General features: G+C 39.7%; 2 protein-coding genes across 2 annotated transcripts; one reads left to right on the forward strand and one right to left on the reverse strand.

Moving 5' to 3' along the window:
- The first annotated feature begins 415 nt into the window (after nt 1–415).
- LOC142168334 (uncharacterized) lies at nt 416–1,126 on the forward strand. The gene has a single exon (XM_075229003.1). It carries the CDS (start codon nt 416–418, stop codon nt 1,124–1,126), a length of 711 nt encoding a protein of 236 aa, XP_075085104.1.
- A 5,434-nt stretch (nt 1,127–6,560) lies between these two features.
- Nucleotides 6,561–13,615, reverse strand: LOC107772065 (uncharacterized). Its single transcript, XM_075229004.1, has 2 exons — nt 13,582–13,615; nt 6,561–6,955 (listed from the first exon to the last, which is right to left on the reverse strand). Exons 1-2 carry the CDS (start codon nt 13,613–13,615, stop codon nt 6,561–6,563), a joined length of 429 nt encoding a protein of 142 aa, XP_075085105.1.
- Nucleotides 13,616–18,560: the final 4,945 nt, after the last annotated feature.

Below are 18,560 nucleotides of genomic sequence, written 5' to 3' on the forward strand. Positions count from 1 at the left end.
TTACTTCATGACCTCCCCCTGTGCATTTCAATACACCACCAGAAGGATTCAACAAATCACAGGTTTTTCTAGAAAAGACTCTCCTCTTACCTATCTTGGTTGCCCTTTATACACTGGTAGGAAGAGAATCATCCACTTTAACTCCATCACTTCCAAGGTAGTGGGAAGGATTAGAGAATGGCATGGAAAAATCTTATCTCATGGGGGTAGGGCAACTTTTGTCAAGTGTGTACTCCAGTCCCTCCCCATCCACATGTTATCTGCAGTTTCCCCTCCCAAAACTGTGATCAAGCAAATTGAAAAACTTGCAGCCAACTTCTTTTGGGGAATGGATCAGAACAAGAATAAATACCACTGGGCATCATGGCAAAAATTAGCTTACCCACAGGAGGAGGGTGGAATTTGATTCAGAGCCATGGAGGATGTTTGCAAATCCCTAGAACTTAAACAATGGTGGTGGTTCAGAGCCAATGATACCCTTTGGAGAAAATTCTTAACTGTAAAGTACTGCCAGAGATCCCACCCCATTTCTAAAAAGTGGGCTTCCAGCCAATCACAAACTTGGAAAAAGATGATGACAAACAAAAAAGAAGCTGAAATACACATCCAATGGAGACTACACTCAGGCAATTCTTCATCCTGGTGGGATAATTGGCTGGGCACTAGCCATCTAGCTAGTTACAGTCTACAAGGAGGTAGACCTGGCAACATTACAGTCTCAGAATTTTGGTCTTCATGCACTTGGGACATTCAAAAACTCAACAACATTGCCCATGCACACATGATTCCTACCATTCTGCAAGTACCTATCTATCACATCCTTCAGGTACCTGATAAGGCTATTTGGAAACCAACAACTGTAGGCTATTTCACCTGTGCTTCTGCTTGGAATGTAGTAAGGAAGAAGGGTCCCACTCTGCTCACTAATAGAACGATATGGCACAAGAAAATACCTTTCAAATGGTCCTTCTGTTTATGGAGATCTCTCAGAAATAAACTCCCCGCAAATGACAAAGTTGAAGTTTTTGGACCTCCCACTGTCAACAGATGTGTATGCTGCATTACAGCCCAGGCAGAATCAGTTCACCACATTTTTAGCATAGGTCATTTTGCCAAAACTGTTTAAAAAATCTTCTCTGCTCCTACAGGCTTTCTATTTGAGGAAATGCCCTTACACACTCTTCTAGTGAAATGGTGGATGCAAAAGAGTAAAAATGAAGTCCAAAACCTGCTATTGGATACCCTTCCTATTACCATATGTTGGAACTTGTGGAAAACATGTGTGGAGCCAAATATGGAAGCAACCAATCTTCAATGGCCAGAGTAATTTTCTCCATTACTTCTGACATCAACCTGCTGCTCAAATCCTACTACCCAACCATTAGTTGGCCTCTTAAATGGACTGTACTATACCATACTGCTAAAAACCTACAGTTTCACACCAAAATCACCCAGGTCACTTGGCAAAAACCAAAAACTGATTTTGTTAAACTATACAGTGATGGTAGTGCGTTGAACAATCCTGGTAAGATAGGTGCAGGGGCAATCATCAGAAATCACCAAGGTGACTTCATTCATGCAATTGCATCTCCTTTGGGTGAAGGTACCAACAACCTAGATGAAACTGAAACAGCCTACTTGGGCATCAACTGGTGTATCAACAATAGGTTCACCAAAATCTAATTTGAAGCTGACTCTTCCCTATTGATTCACTGGTTGACAAATGTTGCAACACTACCTTGGAACCTTAGCATGAATGTTCAGAAGCTCAGAATCCTTTGACAACAATGTGATGCCATCACTTATAGTCATGTCTTCAGGGAAGCCAACACTCTTGCTGACTCACTCTCCAAAATCAGCCATACTCTCCCTACCATCATCCATTACACCAACCTGACAGATCTCCCTACTCATATTAGAGGTCAGATACACTTAGACAAAATAGGCACCCCTGCCTTTAGACACAAGCTGACTAAGAAACTCCAAGATCCATCAACAGAACCTTCCACCAACTCTCATGGATAAGGTTGACTTCATAATCTGTAGGGGAACTAACCTAATTGTCCAATCAATACCCAACACCACAATTTGGAGCCTCTTGGCAACTGCCAAATCTCAAATCCACCCTCACATTAGCACCAAACCAATCCATCTTCTAGTCACCACCTCCCAGCATAACACAGTTGACCCAATGGGCTTCCTCCAGTGTGCGGCATTAACAACTATGGTTCTCAATCTACTAAAGGTTGCCCATTGCATTGGTCCAGTGTTCACCTCCTCTCAATCACACCCCAAACACCACCTTGATCAACCACCGCCTACCATCAACCTAACCACCCCTCTATACATCTCCTCCTACCCACTACCACTCGATCACAACACAATATCACACATATCACCTTCTAAAATTCACACAAACATACAAATAAACTCCACATCACCTCAGTCACCAAGCACCTATTACCAACATCAGCCAAATACCTCTCCATTCTATTCCACTCCAATTCACCCCAAATGCATCAGTGAACACAAGAACCTAAATACAAAAACCCATGGATCTCACAGAAACAACAGAACCAAGGATCTGAGCATTAAAGCTCAGTTTTCTCTAATACTGTTTTCCTTTTGCAGGTTTCATTTTCTTCAGGTTCAATCAATTGGTATATTTCCAGAGTTTGGTATTAGCATCCATGATGCTGAGATTTGTGGAAAGATACTAATTGGTTGAAGCAAAATACTGCTGTATTGACTCCAACAGACAGATCTTTATAGAACACTCCACCACTTTGCAAGTTCTAAGCTTTCCTTGTTAGTCGAAGTAAGACAGTGTTCACTCTCCTCTGTCAGAAGAACCAGTCAACATCAAATCCACAGCCCAATTCCATGGGCCTTTTTGTCAACTGTCTTCAACCTGGCTTTCTTTGTCTTCAATGTCAAAGCAAGGTTAAAGATAGTACCCTCTACTATCACATATTTTTTGCCTCCTCTCATAAGGATTTTCTACATTTTACTAGCTGTAGAACTTGTTATATACGGAAGATGATCTTCTAATTCTCTTGTTTAGTAGATTTAGGATCTCTATTACCTTTTGTATAAGTTGACCTAGGCTTACTTCACTCTGATTTTGTATACCCAAGTGTCTATCAATGTTGGATAGACATTTGTTTCATCACTATAGGTATAACTTACCATAGCATTCAAGTTTCACTTGATTGTCATAGTTGGACGACTAAGTGTTCTTTCATCTTCGGAGGTCAGGTTTATGTCCCCCTCCACTGTTGTACTTTTATTGTTATATATATGAAAATCAGCCCTAGGCACAATGCCTAGTGGAGTTTTTTTTTTTTTTAAGTAAAAATATTATGAAACATATATATGGATGCAAATAATAGATTTTGATGATTAAATCATCACAAAATAATTTAAGGGCTAATTAATACATATTCAAGTAATTTTAATGCAAGAAAATCAATTTTAAAGCTTTAAAAATTATGAAAAAAATTATAGAAAATACTTGTATAACTTTTATAAATTAAGTAATGATGCAAAATGATATTTTGGAAGTATATATACTATTTAAAATAATATGAGGACAAAATTAGGTATTAACAACACATACGGCTACTATAGAGATAGATGGGGCAGACATTTTAAAAATTAAGGAATAATCATTTAAAGAATGGAAAAATCCTTTAAAGTTAAGGGCAGCTGGTAGTTTATCATACCACTGTCGATATACTTGGCGAAGCCCATAAAGTGACTTTCTTAACTTGCAAACATGTGTAGTATAGGGAGGTATGAAATCAACTGGAAATTTCATGTACACCTCTTCATTTAAATTCCCATACAGAAATGCATTATTCGCATCCAATTGAAAAATACCCCAGTCTTTCTTACCCACTGCAGCTAGAATACATCTGATAGTAGTCATTTTCACCACTGGTGAAAATATTTCATTGAAGTCTATCCCTTCCTTTTGAATATCCCCTCTAACCACAAGTCTCACTTTTAGCCTTTCCACACTCCCATCAGAGTTATTCTTCACTTTATGCACCCATTTACAGGGTAATGCCTTTCTACCATGGGGTAATTCCACGACCTACCAGGTATGATTGAGCTCAAGTGCTTCTATCTCTTTTGTCATAGCTTCCTGCCAACCTGGATGATGGGTTGCTTAGGTATAGCTAGTTGGTTCTTGGATATTGGTTAGGGAATTTAATAGGTGTTGGTTGGATATAGAGAGATCACTGAAAGGAAAGCTGGGAAGAGTGACAAGGGAAAGGAAATAGGAACTACTTACATCAGTCAATTGGATAGCATTGCAAATGTAGTCTTTAAGGTAAAGAGGGAGATTATGTGGCCTTGATGATTTTCTAATAAGACTGTCCAAAATAGGTTCACTACCTAATAGTGAGGTAGTAGGAATGGGAGAATGATTGACAAGAGATGGAGATGGTGCAGAACTAGGAGGTGAAAGATTAGGAAAAAATGAGTCAAGTGTAGAACATTAGGCAAGTCTGAATGTTCAGGAGTATGGTAAGGTGAATCAGGGAAGAAACTAGGAGAACTAGACATTGGTGCAGTAGGTAAAAAAATATTAACCGATTCCTCGGACTTGATAGAGGAAAAAGGGAAGAAGAAAAATAACATTCCTAGAAATAAAAGGCTTTAGAGTATTAAGGTTGAGAACTTTGTACCAATTCTTTTCATGTGGATAACCCAAGAAAACACAAGGTATAACCCTTGGTTGGAACTTTGTTCTATGATTTGAGAGAGTGAAAATAAAGCATAAACATCCAAAACACCTCGGATTAGAGTAGTTAGGTTTGGATTGAAAAGTATCTCATAGGGTGTCTTGCAAGAAAGAGCCTTAGAGGTAAATCTAGTTATTAGGTATATCACAGTTAAAACACAGTCCCCCCAATAAGTAATACGCAAATGTGATTGGAAGATAAAGGATTTAGATGTCTCCAAAAGATGCTTGTGTTTCCTCTCCACAACCCCATTTTGTTGTGGAGAAGCTAAACAAGTAGTTTGATGCACTATTCCTTTTGAAGAAAAGAAATTAGACTGCAAATTACCACTCCGCAATTCAAAAGCATTGTCTGTTCTTATTGTCCTAACCTTGGCATTGAACTATCTTTCCACCATAGCCAAAAAGGATTTAAAGACTGGAAATGCATTTGACTTTGTACTCGGTAGATAAGTCCATGTTCCCCTACTGTAGTTATAAATAATTGTGAGGAAGTATTTGTTACCATTGTAAGTTGGGCTGCTATAGGGCCCCAATATGTCTGTGTGAATTAGCTCAAAAACTTTCTTTGTGGAAATAAAACTAGAGGGAAATGAGAGTTTAAACTGTCTATTCATAGGGCAAATAACACAAGGAACAGATAATTTTGAACAAGAAAAAATATGAATATTAGATATATTTCTCATATTACTCAAAAGAATGTGGCCTAGTCTATAGTGTCACAACTTTTCTTTTACATAAGGATCTGAAGAACTGAAACAAGAATGTAAAACATGAACAAATTGTCTTTCACTGGATTTCTTTCTAGGTACAAAACTACTATTTGAATGAAATAAACTCTTGGAAATGGCCGTTGTTGGCCTTGATTGAAGAATGTAAATTCCACTTCTCTCCTAACCAATCTCCAGAGGGCTCTTCAGTGAAGGGCCTTGCAGAAAATAATAAGTAGAAGTAAAAATGAGTGAGTGACTAAGATGCTTACACCATTTGCGCACATATAGTAGATTGTACTTAAATGAAGGAATATACAACACATTTTGTAATACCAGATTAGAGAAAAGAGCCACTAATCCATAATGAGTAACTAATACCTTATGAGAATTAGGAAGACTGACTATTCTAGGCTTGATCAGAGGTTTGAGATTAGAAAAGAATTTCCTTTTATAAGACATATGTTCTGAAGCACCACTATCTAGTATCCATGAGTGACTGTTGATTTGAAAAAAACATGTAGGTGATTTAAAAATTTTGGGTATACCAGCACAATTGACATTAGCAGCACCATCAGAAGTATTGGGTCCCTATTGTCCCATCTTCAACTATTGAAGAAGCTGAAGTAGCTGAGCCACATTCTCCTGGGTGAGTGATTTTCCTTCTGAGATACCAATTTTCTGATCCCCTTCATCACTTGAGGTTAAAACATTGTTTGCTTGACTATTCTCTAAAAAACTTTTGGCTTTGTGAATTTGAAATCTGCAGGAAAGCCATAGATTCTATAGCACTTGTCAATGCTATGTCCTAGCTTCTTACAGTAGGCACAATTCCTTGCAAAGAGCATAACTGCCCAATAGAAAGTAAAGAAGACGACAATAGTATATTGCTCCTAACTTCTATGAAGGATTCATTCAATTCCATAAGGAATTGCAAAAGTCTTCCATCTTGATGAGCCTTGGTATTCTTTAACTTAGCCCCACAATCATATTCACACATAAGCAGAAAAAAGTATTGAGTGCATCTAGTTCATCCCACAGTTCTTTCATCTTAGTGAAATAGGTTGAAACACTGGAGTTACTTTGCACCGCAACACTTAATTCTTTTTGTAGTTAGAAAAGTTTGCTCCACTTGCCAGACCAAACCTATCTTCCAAGTCATTCCACATATCTTTAGCACTCTCTGAGTAAGACACTTTTTGCATTTTCTTTGGAAAGGAGTTGAGGAGCCAAGAGAGGACCAAGTCATTGCATCTGGACCAAGCTCTCTGAAGCCCAGATTCTACATCTGGCATAACTAGGGTTCCATCAATGAACCCTAACTTGTTCTTTGCATATAGAGCTATGACAACAACCCTTCTCCACCCACCATAACCTCTTCCATCAAACGATGAGGAAATCAGGTTCATTCCTGGATAATCTGAGGGATGGAGGTAGTAGGGATGAGCTGAGTCCATAAGACCAAAACCAACAGAAGTAGCTGAAACAGAAGCTGTTGGAACAGGTGGATAGAGACGACGGAATTAGTGATTTGTGGATTGGTTCCCATTGCAAAGAGAGGAAGAAAAGATGGATTGGATTTGTAAAAAAATGTGGCTTGAAGGAGATCATAATTGCTCTGATACCATGACAAAATAGAAAGGAAATGATTGAGAAAATTCTCTTTTTCTGTATGGAATCAATTCTGCACTGTACAATTTGTGTATATATACAACAAGGATGGAATATATGAATAACGGCCTATGATACATGTTCCTAGACTATTAGCTCACCTATAACAAACTAGAAGATAAATACAAAAATAGAATAATATTTACAACCTACTTTCTGAAACATCTTCTTTCCATAGTCTTCTAGTAGGCCCAAAACGAAATAAAACGGGTGGAGCCCAAAATGTTTACAAACCCAGATATTTTGTAGTGACCTTCCAAGATTTCAGACATAACAGTCAGTTTGGTCCAAATCTAACATAACCCCCTTTTCTTCTTTAGAACCTTCAAGATCGTTGGAAAAACTCCATTGTTAATATTTTCATCACCAACACAAATCTCATGTAACTTATAAGGATGTTTCAATGATTAGAACGATTCGAAATAACTTAATTTTACTTATACATAACAAATTAATTGAAATCAGGGACTTCAGAAATCTAAGTTTTAACTAGTTAAGCTTAGTATTCAAGCTTTTTGAAATAAAAATTACTCCATTTGTTTCAGTTTAATACGATAATATTTCCTTATCAATATTTGGTTATAATTTAACTTTACAACAATAACAACAAACCCACTGATCCTACAAGTAGAGTCTGGGGAGGGTAGTGTGTACGTAGATCTTACCCCTATCCTGGAGGGCAGAAAGACTGTTTTCGATAGATTCTCGACTAAAGACAAAATGAAAAGAATTATTGGCCACAAGTAGTAACAATGACAAGGTATCAGGAAAACTAAAACAAAAATGAAAGAATACAATCAAACAATAGAATAGTACCATCAATCTAGGAATAAAGAGATACCATGCTAACACCAGCGCTATTGATCTGAGAAAAAGAAAAGGCACGTGCGGCTGCCTACTAACCGTCCACCCTAATTTTCAACCTCCACACCCCCTATCAAGGGTCATGTCTTCGGTAAGCTCCAGTTATACCATGTCCTGCCTAATCACCTGTCATGATCCCAATTTCCCTCCGTAGGACGTCGTGATGGAACCTAATCTTTAAGACTAGGTAAGACTATTAATTATGCGGAATAAGGGAATATAAAATTGAAACTCAAATCTCAACATATGAAATAAATAAAAACTGCGATTCAAAATAGTTACAACTCCCAAAACCCTGTAGAAATAAGTCACAAGATCTAAAGAGAAATACTAACTCTCTCTATACATCAGAGTCTATGAAATTAAGGAAAATAACATAATACAGATAGAGGGGGACTCCGAGGTCTGCGGACACTGGCAGATGTACCTTGAAGTCTCACGTACGACTATCTCACTAGTATCCGGTCTGGTAAGAAGCACCCGGATCTGCATAGAAATATGTACAGAAGTGTAGTATAAGTACACCACAACTGTACCCAGTAAGTGCCAAGACTAACCTCGGTAGAGTAGTAACGATGTCAAGTCAGGGCCCTACTGGAATAAAAAGGAAACAAGGCAGAAGATATAATAACATAATGAAATGACTGAGAATTTGAAAATGAGAAATTACAGAAAGATAGCAACACAGAAAATAGAGGTAAACAACAGGGGCGCTCCCGAGGTACCGCCTTATAGTCCCAAAAGTAAATACACAATAGGGGAGCTCTCGAGGTACCGCCTCGTAGTCCCAAAAGTAAATACATAGTAGGGGAGCTCCCGAGGTACCGCCTCGTAGTCCCAAAAGTAAATATGCAACAGGGGAGCTCCTGAGGTACTGCCTATGTCACGCCCCGAAATCGAGGAGCCCGACATGCGCTCAACCGAGTAAACCCAGTTTAGCAAGCCTAATTTATATTAACCTCTCATCATTACTCATGCATGGTTTACCATAACATAATAAGATCTTGACTTTCATATTAAATACACTTGGCTCAATGGCCCATATTTTCTTTCTCGTGGTGGTTACACAACTCTATAAATAGCTGTAATTACTGTGAACATAAATACATGGCAAAACTCAAATCTTTAATTATATGACCCATAGTGTACATGGAGCTTCTATGGCAATGGATACCTATATACATAAAACGAACTAGACCCAAACACCACTAGAACTGTAGCGGGTTCACCATAAGTCGAGTAGTGAAGAAGATCCATATCATCTTGTAGAAGTATACCTACATCCATTAAAAAATACAGCGCCCCCGACAAAAGGGACATGAGTACATGTGGAATAGTACTCGTATGTAAGGCAGTCAAAACAACATATGAAAATACGGTAACTCAAATAAGAGGCAAATAAAGTACATCAAGAAACTATGAAACATCCAATAAAATCACATTTCAAGTCTTATTATGCATGCATCATTCTAACCTTCTTTTAGGATCAACTGCGCCATATGAACTATACGTGGAATACATAATATAATATAATTGTAACATGTACAAACAATGCCAACGAAAGTGGCACCTTCCTCCCTTATTTTACACATATATATTTCGTAGTCCGTCCTGAATGTTCACATATCATATTATACACTTATGCGTCTCATAAACTGTTCACACCGTTCACTTACACAATACAAATACACCTATTCAAGGGCTTGGAAATACAACATGAATATGATGAATCATGGTAACAATAAATGAGCTTAGATAGCCGTTAACGTCAAGCAAATTTATTAAGATCTTCCATTCAAATTTTATCGATATTAAGTCGGGGATCCTTTAGAACCACCCTCACACAAATTAGCCCTGCCGCGTCACCCCAACATATGTGGGTGGATTGGTATCACGATACCATAACATCTACACAAAGTGACCCTACCACCTCACCCCAATATATGCGGGTGAAAGTGTATCATCATACCACAATCCCAACACAAAGCGGACCTGCTGCCTCACCCCAATATATGCGGATGGAGATGTATCACAATACCACAATTCCAACACAAAGCGGTCATACCGCCTCACCTCAATATATGTGGGTGGAGGTGTATTCCACAATACCACAATCGCTACACAAAGCGGTCCTACCGCCTCACCCCAATATACGTAGGTGGAGGTGTATCACAATACCACAATCCCAATACAAAGCGGTCATACCACCTCACCCCAATATATGTGGGTAGAGGTGTATTCCACAATACCACAATCCCTACACAAAGAGGTCCTACCGCCTCACCCCAATATACGAAGGTGGAGGTGTATCACAATACCACAATCCCAACACAAAGCATTCATACCGCCTCACCCCAATATATGTGGGTGGAAGTGTATTCCACAATACCACAATCTCTACACAAAGTGGTCCTACCACTTCACCCCAATATACGTAGGTGGAGGTGTATCATAATACCACAATCCATACACAAAGCGGTCATAACGCCTCACGCTAATACATGTGGGTGGAGGTGTATTCCACAATACCACAATCCCTACACAAAGCGGTCCTACCCCCTCACCCCAATATATGCGGATGGAGATGTATCACCATACCACAATTAAACTCAAAGCGACATAGTTTGTCATTACATTTAACGTCGTATTACTCATATCATTGGAATACTTCATGTTCATGCTCATCATGGAGAAACACAACTCATTACATTAGCGCAGTCATGGTAAATCAATAGGTCGATTTCAATGGCACATGGGCCCAATTACTTTTCTTAAGGTTCATCATCATTTAACAAAGGACATCTCCCTTCCATCTCACTATTCACTCCCTTGACCTCTTGAGGTCATTATGTAGGTTCATGACTCTTGGGGACTTAACAATCGAAGTCATTTACATAAATTATTTTAGAAGCATACAACTATAGTTGAAACCATTGGGACATACAACACTTCAAAATTCTCATTTAGGCAACGATCACACTTCATGTTCATACTATCACTTACTTGTACTTGACATGGGTTATCATAGAACATTAAGAGCATTTATAACATTTAGGAACATCATAGTCTTTACTCGCAAGAACGTAGGGGCTTATAACACATTGGAAACAAAAGTACAAATACGTACATCTCATAACCTACCCTATATCACTTAATCCGTACTTTCAACCACTTACAACATTATTATTTCATTAGCTCTCTCGGCCATACATATGATTCTTCTTTCATGGCACAATGGGCGTATTTCATATTCCACACTTTCATATCTTTCCTTTCATGGCTCATCATCCTAAATATCAACATATACAATATTCCGGAAATCACAACTTTAGGTTCATTAATAATGAAGACTTTAAACACAATGGATTTCTTTTCGAGAAATGGAGTAAAATGATTGGCAATCGAAGCACAAGTTAAAATCATAAACAAGTAACACATCGTTTGTTCTTAAGTTACTTTTTCCCAAAAAGGACAATACACAATTTTCACTCACGAATATGTAAGAATGCAAAACACATTGAAAATACTCACTAAACATAGCATTAGCTAAAATAGCCACATATGGGCATCACTTGAGTTCATAAGCTTTTAGGAAATTCTATTTTCAATGTCAATTTTAGAATAGTTGAATCAAAGCTCATTTCATAATTTTTCTCACATCATCTCATTTCATGGGCACCATTGGCCACAAGTATAACTTTCACTCTTGGCACGTTGGCCACACTTTATATCCCCAATTCACTTATTTCACTTTCAACCATCTTTATAGGTTATCAAAAATAAGATATTTTCAATCAATACTTTAGGTACACATATGAGCAATTAAGAGTCTTAAGCATATTGAATTTTCTTACACAATTTGACATCATAACCTTCCTTTGAAACACCAGACATATAATTTTAATACACATATCATTCTTGAACACATTCCCAAAAGATAACATAATGGGATGGGAACATTCGGAATGCGTTTTGAATACATAATTCTCGACACTTTGCCTATTTGGGACATTCAAATTTATTGGGAACAACCCAGAACATAGAATAAGGAACTTGAGATATCCATACTTGAAACTTACGGGAACATCATTGAATTCAATTCTAAGAAGGAAGTTTAGCCAACATACCTCGCTTTGAACTTTCCTTAAATTACTACAACGTTCCGGAAATTCTAGCAATCCCAATCTATTTTGATACATAAAAAAATTGAACCATAATTAGGAAGATATCCATGATCTCAGCTCATTTGAGCATTTTATCGAACACTAGGTGTGCAAATTTAACTACAAGGTTCTTCTACAAGATTTCCTTCACTCCACAACCCAATCTTAACTTTTTTGAGCTCAACAATCTTCCCACAAACCTTATTAGTACAAGCATGTATAAATAATACTCTTACACCCAAGAATCATACTCCCAATCAACCATATGTTACCCAAATTCGAAATTGAAAACTAGGGTATGGAACTTTACCTCTTAGATGAAGATCTTGTGAGATTTCCTTGTTGGATTTCAAAGATTGGGCAAGATCTTGATGAACAAAACACTTCATCTACTTTCTCTTTCTAGAACACTCTCACTTCTCTCTAAAAAAACCTCAGATAATTGCCACAAAATAAGCCCCAAAGCCTATTTATCAATATGGTGTATAATGCCCCAAACCCTCCGAAATCAGGTCTGCGGTCGCATAATAGACCGCAGAATGGCTATACGGGTTACACAATGTACCGCAAAATCGGTACCAAAAAATGGGCTGTACTGGTCCATTCTGCGACCAGTTTTGCGGTCGCAGAAGCACTTTCGCGATCGCATAATTATTCTGCGATCGCAGAATTGGTCGCAGAATCTCATTTTCCCAGCCTTTGGTAATTTGGTCATAACTTCTTGTAGAAGTGTCCAAATGATGAACGGTTTGAAGTGTTGGAAACTAGACTCAAAGGTATTTAATTTGATAGGTAGATCATCTCCTATGTAGTTATATTTTGGTATCCGCATACGTTTGAAGTAGGATCTTGTGCGAACTCACTTGAAACTTTATTCCATCATAAAATTTTCAACTTGACTTAGCCTTGGGGCTCTTCTTAGACCATAAACCATTCTTAATGCACATCATACATATATTATCATGATCAATTGATATCATTCATATAATTGTCCTTGTCTACACACAAAATAATATGATTAGCGCACATCAACTTTCTTAATAGTGCTTAAGTACTTCAAAATTTTCCGGGGTGTTACATTCTTCCCCACTTAAGAACATTCATCCTCGAATGTTTTAAAAGTCACCTATATTAATAGAGTTACCATCCTTTTACCTCAAACCATTATGCATAAGCACTTATGACTACATGAGTCTTATACTTCCTATTCAAAATCTCAACTTACTTAGGGCCCTTAAAATTTGGCTATCTTTACAAATTCTTAAAAATTTTGGCAGAGTTTCCCCTGTAACTAGGCCTATCCACCTGTCAGAGAATCCCAGAAATCAATCCTAAACAACATATAGATAATACCACTTTGCACCATATATATGAAATCAACAACTGTGACTCTCGAGGCCAACTTTATGATCTTTCTTACCTTTGGTCGTATCATTGGCTTTTCCTTCCTCCATTACGAGGAAAATTGGGTACCTCACACATTATTACTGTCATGTGTGTCATCACTTTAATCCTTAGGCCTTTCTCATTTATTAGCACGATGTGAAACATTCCTTGGTAATAATAAGGGAACTCCGAGACTAACTCAGAACCTTTATGCACGATCAAGGATAGAAAAAGAGAAACATTTCCTAAATATCGTTGTAGACTCCCTATTAAATGTGTGGCCGGCAACACACCAATAAGAGGGACTCTACTGACACAGCTCCATGGCACCTTAGGACTCCTAAACCATGCTCTGATACCAAGTTTGTCACACCCCGAAATCGAGAAGCGCGACCGACGCTCAACCGAGTAAACCCAGTCGAGCAAGCCTAATTTGCATTAACCTCTCATCATTACTCATGCATGATTTAACATAACATAATAAGATCTTGCCTTTCATATTAAATACACTTGGCTCAAAGGCCTAAATTTTCTTTCTCGTGGTGGTTACACAGCTCTATAAATAGCTGTAATTACTGTGAACATAAATACATGACAAAACTCAAATCTTTAATTACAGGACCTACAGTGTACATGGAGCTTCTATGGCAATGGATACCTATATACATAAAACGAACTAGACCCAAACACCACAAGAATTGTAACGGGCTCACCATAAGCCCAGTAGTGAAGAAAATCCCTATCAAAGATCCATATCATCCTATAGAAGTATACCTGCATCCATTAAAAGATGAAGCTCCCCCGACAAAAGGGACGTAAGTACATGTGGAATAATACTCGTATGTAAGGCAGTCAAAACAACATATGAAAGTACAGTAACTCAAATAAGAGGCAAATAAAGTACATTAAGAAACTACGAAACATCCAATAAAATCACATTTCAAGTCTTATTATACATGCATCATTCTAACCTTCTTTTAGGATCAACTGCGCCATATGATCTATACGTGGAATACATAATATAATATAATTGTAACAACATGTACAAACAATGCCAACGAAAGTGACACCTTCCTCCTTTATTTTACACATATATATTTCGTAGACCGTCCTTAGTGTCCACATATCATATTATACACCTATGCGTCTCAGAGACCATTCACAGCGTTCACTTACACAATACAAATACACCTATTCAAGGGATTGAAAATACAACATGAAAATGATGAATCATGGTAACAATAAATGGGCTTAGATAGTCGTTAACGTCAAGCAAATTTATTAAGAGATTCCATTCAAATTTATTGATATTAAGTCGGGGATCCTTTATAACCTCCCTCACACAAAGCGGTCCTGCCTCCTCACCCCAATATAAGCGGGTGGAGGTGTATCACCATACCACAATCCCAACACAAAGCGGCCCTGCCGCCTCACCCCAATATATGCGAATGGAGGTGTATCACAATACCACAATCCCAACACCCTACCGCCTCACCCCAATATATGCGGGTGGAGGTGTATCACCATACCACAATCCCAACACAAAGCGGCCCTGCCGCCTCACCCCAATATATGCGGATAGAGGTGTATCACAATACCACAATCCCAACACAACGCGGTCATACCGCCTCACCCCAATATATATGGGTGGAGGTGTATTCCACAATACCATAATCCCTACACAAAGCGGTCCAACTGCCTCACCCTAATATACGTAGGTGTAGGTGTATCACAATACCACAATCCCAACACAAAGCGATCATACCGCCTCACCCCAATATATGTGGGTGGAGGTATATTCCACAATACCATAATCTCTACACAAAGCGGTCCTATTTCTATCTATTGATGAGACAACTATCTATTCTTGATCCATTAGAAAGAAATCGATATGTATCTGATGGAGTCTATATCGTACGTAAGAGCGCCCAAGCGCTTTTTAGGCCATCTCAGTTCTCTTATCCATTGGTCCAATGCACTGGGCTCATCTCATGGAGGGAAAAGCCAAAATGTAGTTGTCTTGTTCTCCGCCTCTACGCATTCTCTTCTCTCCCCGGTATCGTCCCACACAGAAAGAAAGAGCGCAGAGCCCCGGCCCGACCTATGGGTCCGCTAACGTAAAGAGAGAAGTTGAGCCTGAACTGGCAAACCGAAGTCACTTTCGGAACCATACTTCCTACAGCTAACATGTGTCCAGTCCAGCGGGAACGCGCAGCGCAAACGAACCTGAGCTGCTATACCGAATCCCCCGCTGGCCATCGGGGACCGAGTGGTAAGGCCATGATCCGCAGGGGAACAGATCACTCATTCTTCCATTGGGGACAGGTGCACGAACGACAACTCCAAACGTCACACATCCGCCGCCTACCTACCGTTTAGGTGGCACCAGCGAGATCCAGCTAAGGTAAGGAAATTCGTGTCGCGGCTGCTCCACTCCGCTGCGGTCTCATGAACTAAACTTTGTTGTCTTCCCGCACGCGAAGCGAATGGGCGTTGTGCTGTGGGTCAGTTTCGGGATGGGGAGCAAAGAGAGACTAGAAGAATGATTTATTTGGATCGACGAGCCTTTTCAGCCCAAAAATAAAGAATCAATGGAATGCCTGTCTATCTATGAACATCTATTCTATCTGTATATCTAGGGGATCTCTCTATACATATAGATCTTTTTTATGGAATAATATGATCGGCTAGCCGTAGCTGCATATCAACTACGCTCAATGCGGGATTTCTGTTGGATCAGATCTTTTGGGAAGCTTTTGGACCTAGCAAAAAGGGCTTTCAGCCTTCACACAAGCAAGCACGAGAGAAGCGGAGCATGAAGCTACCGCTTCCCCCGACCGACTAAAATACTATAATCACGACCTACTTTGATTCAAAAGAAAGGCGAAGCATTTGGCAACAAGCAAATAACTTTCTATCATAGTTGCAAGGCTTTCAAACCTTAAATACTTAAGTACCAAAGGCTGTTTTCGGTTGGTTTCATAATGGGGTTGTTCACTACAAGTTATCAGCACTCAGCACTGTCTTAGATTGAACGTTGACTTATCTTATTGCCGTTTAATCTCTAAGGCGGGTTTCCGCTGAGAACGGAATAGTGTCCGTGTCCAAAGGTGAACCAAGCCCTAGCTTCTAGAGTTCGCTGCTTTTCCCAGGTCAGATAAGGGCTTATACTACTCGCCTTTGTTTGATATGTTCATTCAGTACCAATACAAACTAAAACTACACCAAAGTGGAAGGGCTAGTATAGAAGCTAGAAGTAGCTAGCCTATAGTAGTCGGCCTAACCAAAGCCTCACGACAACATAAAATTAGCCTTATGAATTGAATCTTAAGTAGGGGGCTTAGCCCGCCCGCCTACCAATCAAAGAGGCTGAGAGTAAGCGTAAGCTCACCCGGAAGCTCGAAGAGCTTCCCTTCATTCGCTTCGCGGGAGCCGCACAGCACATAGCTGGAAGTCAGAGGGCCCATACTACCTGCCTAACCCTTCGCTCCGAGGGACCGTAGATCGGAAAGCGCCTTCTAAACCACCCCATTCATCCAAAAGAGAAGGGAAGGGGCCTATGTATTTGCATGACCCCTGCAGATTTAACCCTATCTATACCCGGAGCCACTCCCCTAGCGGTCCTGCCACCACGCCGCAGAACGGGAGCTCGTGTGGAACCTTTTATTCTGGCGTAACAGCGGTAGAACGTAACAAAATATTACGGCCGCCTAACATAGGGGACGGAGGTACGGTAAACTCGGCCAAAATATGAGACCCGAAGGGCCCGGCGCACACAATCATATCCTATTCGAGTTCGAGTTTACCCCTTGCACTTCGGATAGCCGTCCGTAGCATCATAAGGAGGACCCCCTTTCGAGGTACAAAAAGAGTACGGTATATAGGAGGTTGGTCTTTCTCAACGTGGTGTATAGCACGAAAAAACTTTTGATACAAGATAAGGCCTTTCACATGAAAGAAAAAAATGAATCCTTTTTTATCTTCTTTCCCGAGAGGGAAAGAGAAAGAGGGTCTTGTGGAGAGAGGGGAGAGGGGAAAGGCTTGGGCCTACCTATCTCGGTAGGACCCCAAAAAGAACGGGGGCCGTTGAAAGGTTCCATATTGCCAAGACGAAGGACATCACTTCTGTACGTGATCGTGGAATGTCACATCATCTCGTCCCCGCTGCATCGAAGGGGGAATTTCTCATCTTAGTAGGAGCTTTCCAAAGAAATAGCTGAGTAGCCACATTAGCAGCACTTGGGATGATTTTAGGCGCGGCCTATTCCCTTTGGCTATATAATCGTGCGGTTTCTAGAGGGGCGACCGTACGTTAAACTACCAAAGAAAGTAGGGTAAACCAATGTGATCCTGACATTATAGGTGCTTGCAATGGGACGGATGCGACTTCCCTCAGTTGGTTTGGGTGTCATATCCGTTGCATAAGCCCCCCCTTTTTTATGCATTTCTTTAGTCTTTAGGGAGCCAAAGCTTAACTTTACTAAACTAATAAATAAGGCTCGCGCTAGGCGCTTACCTTTTTTGGCTGTAGGGTTGGGGTGGCATGCTGGGTGAGACTGATAGAAAGAAAGGACGGGGGGAAACCATGCATGGTACTTCTCGACCCTGTCTCCGAGGGACAGTTGAACTAGCGACTCATGAATGCTGTCGGGTTGGACGAGCCAATAACTCGAAGGCGTTCTATCTGTTTTTTGAGCAAGAATCACAGCCTTACCTTATCTTCACCATGATACGGACTCCAAGTACTTATGGCAGAGCACGAGGAGATTTATCATCAATATGGTGATTGGAATGGAAACCTGAAGAACGACTGGGGTCCTCGTGGTCCAAAATAATCAAACCATCAATAACAATAACGTAATCATGAGACGTTTTGGTAGTACCGATTAACCAGATGGCCGCGGAGATGAATCTGGGATGGAGGACTTGTAGTATCTGTCTAGATCTAGAAAAATCGAAAGACCCTCTAACATAATTCGAATGGAGGCTAACCGCTGAGCCCACTCTGGCCTA

This window comes from Nicotiana tabacum, chromosome 13 (assembly GCF_000715075.1).
Source record: "Nicotiana tabacum cultivar K326 chromosome 13, ASM71507v2, whole genome shotgun sequence".
In the NCBI taxonomy this organism is placed as follows: domain Eukaryota; kingdom Viridiplantae; phylum Streptophyta; class Magnoliopsida; order Solanales; family Solanaceae; genus Nicotiana; species Nicotiana tabacum.

Bases quoted from the DNA above. Each gene is read 5' to 3' on its own strand.
- LOC142168334 (XM_075229003.1), top strand. From the start codon at position 416: ATGGAGGATGTTTGCAAATCCCTAGAACTTAAACAATGGTGGTGGTTC.
- LOC107772065 (XM_075229004.1), bottom strand. From the start codon at position 13,615: ATGGAGGAAGGAAAAGCCAATGATACGACCAAAG. The intron at 6,956-13,581 runs GTAAGAAAGATC...CTGTTCCAACAG, and splicing joins AGCCAATGATACGACCAAAG to CTTCTGTTTCAGCTACTTCT.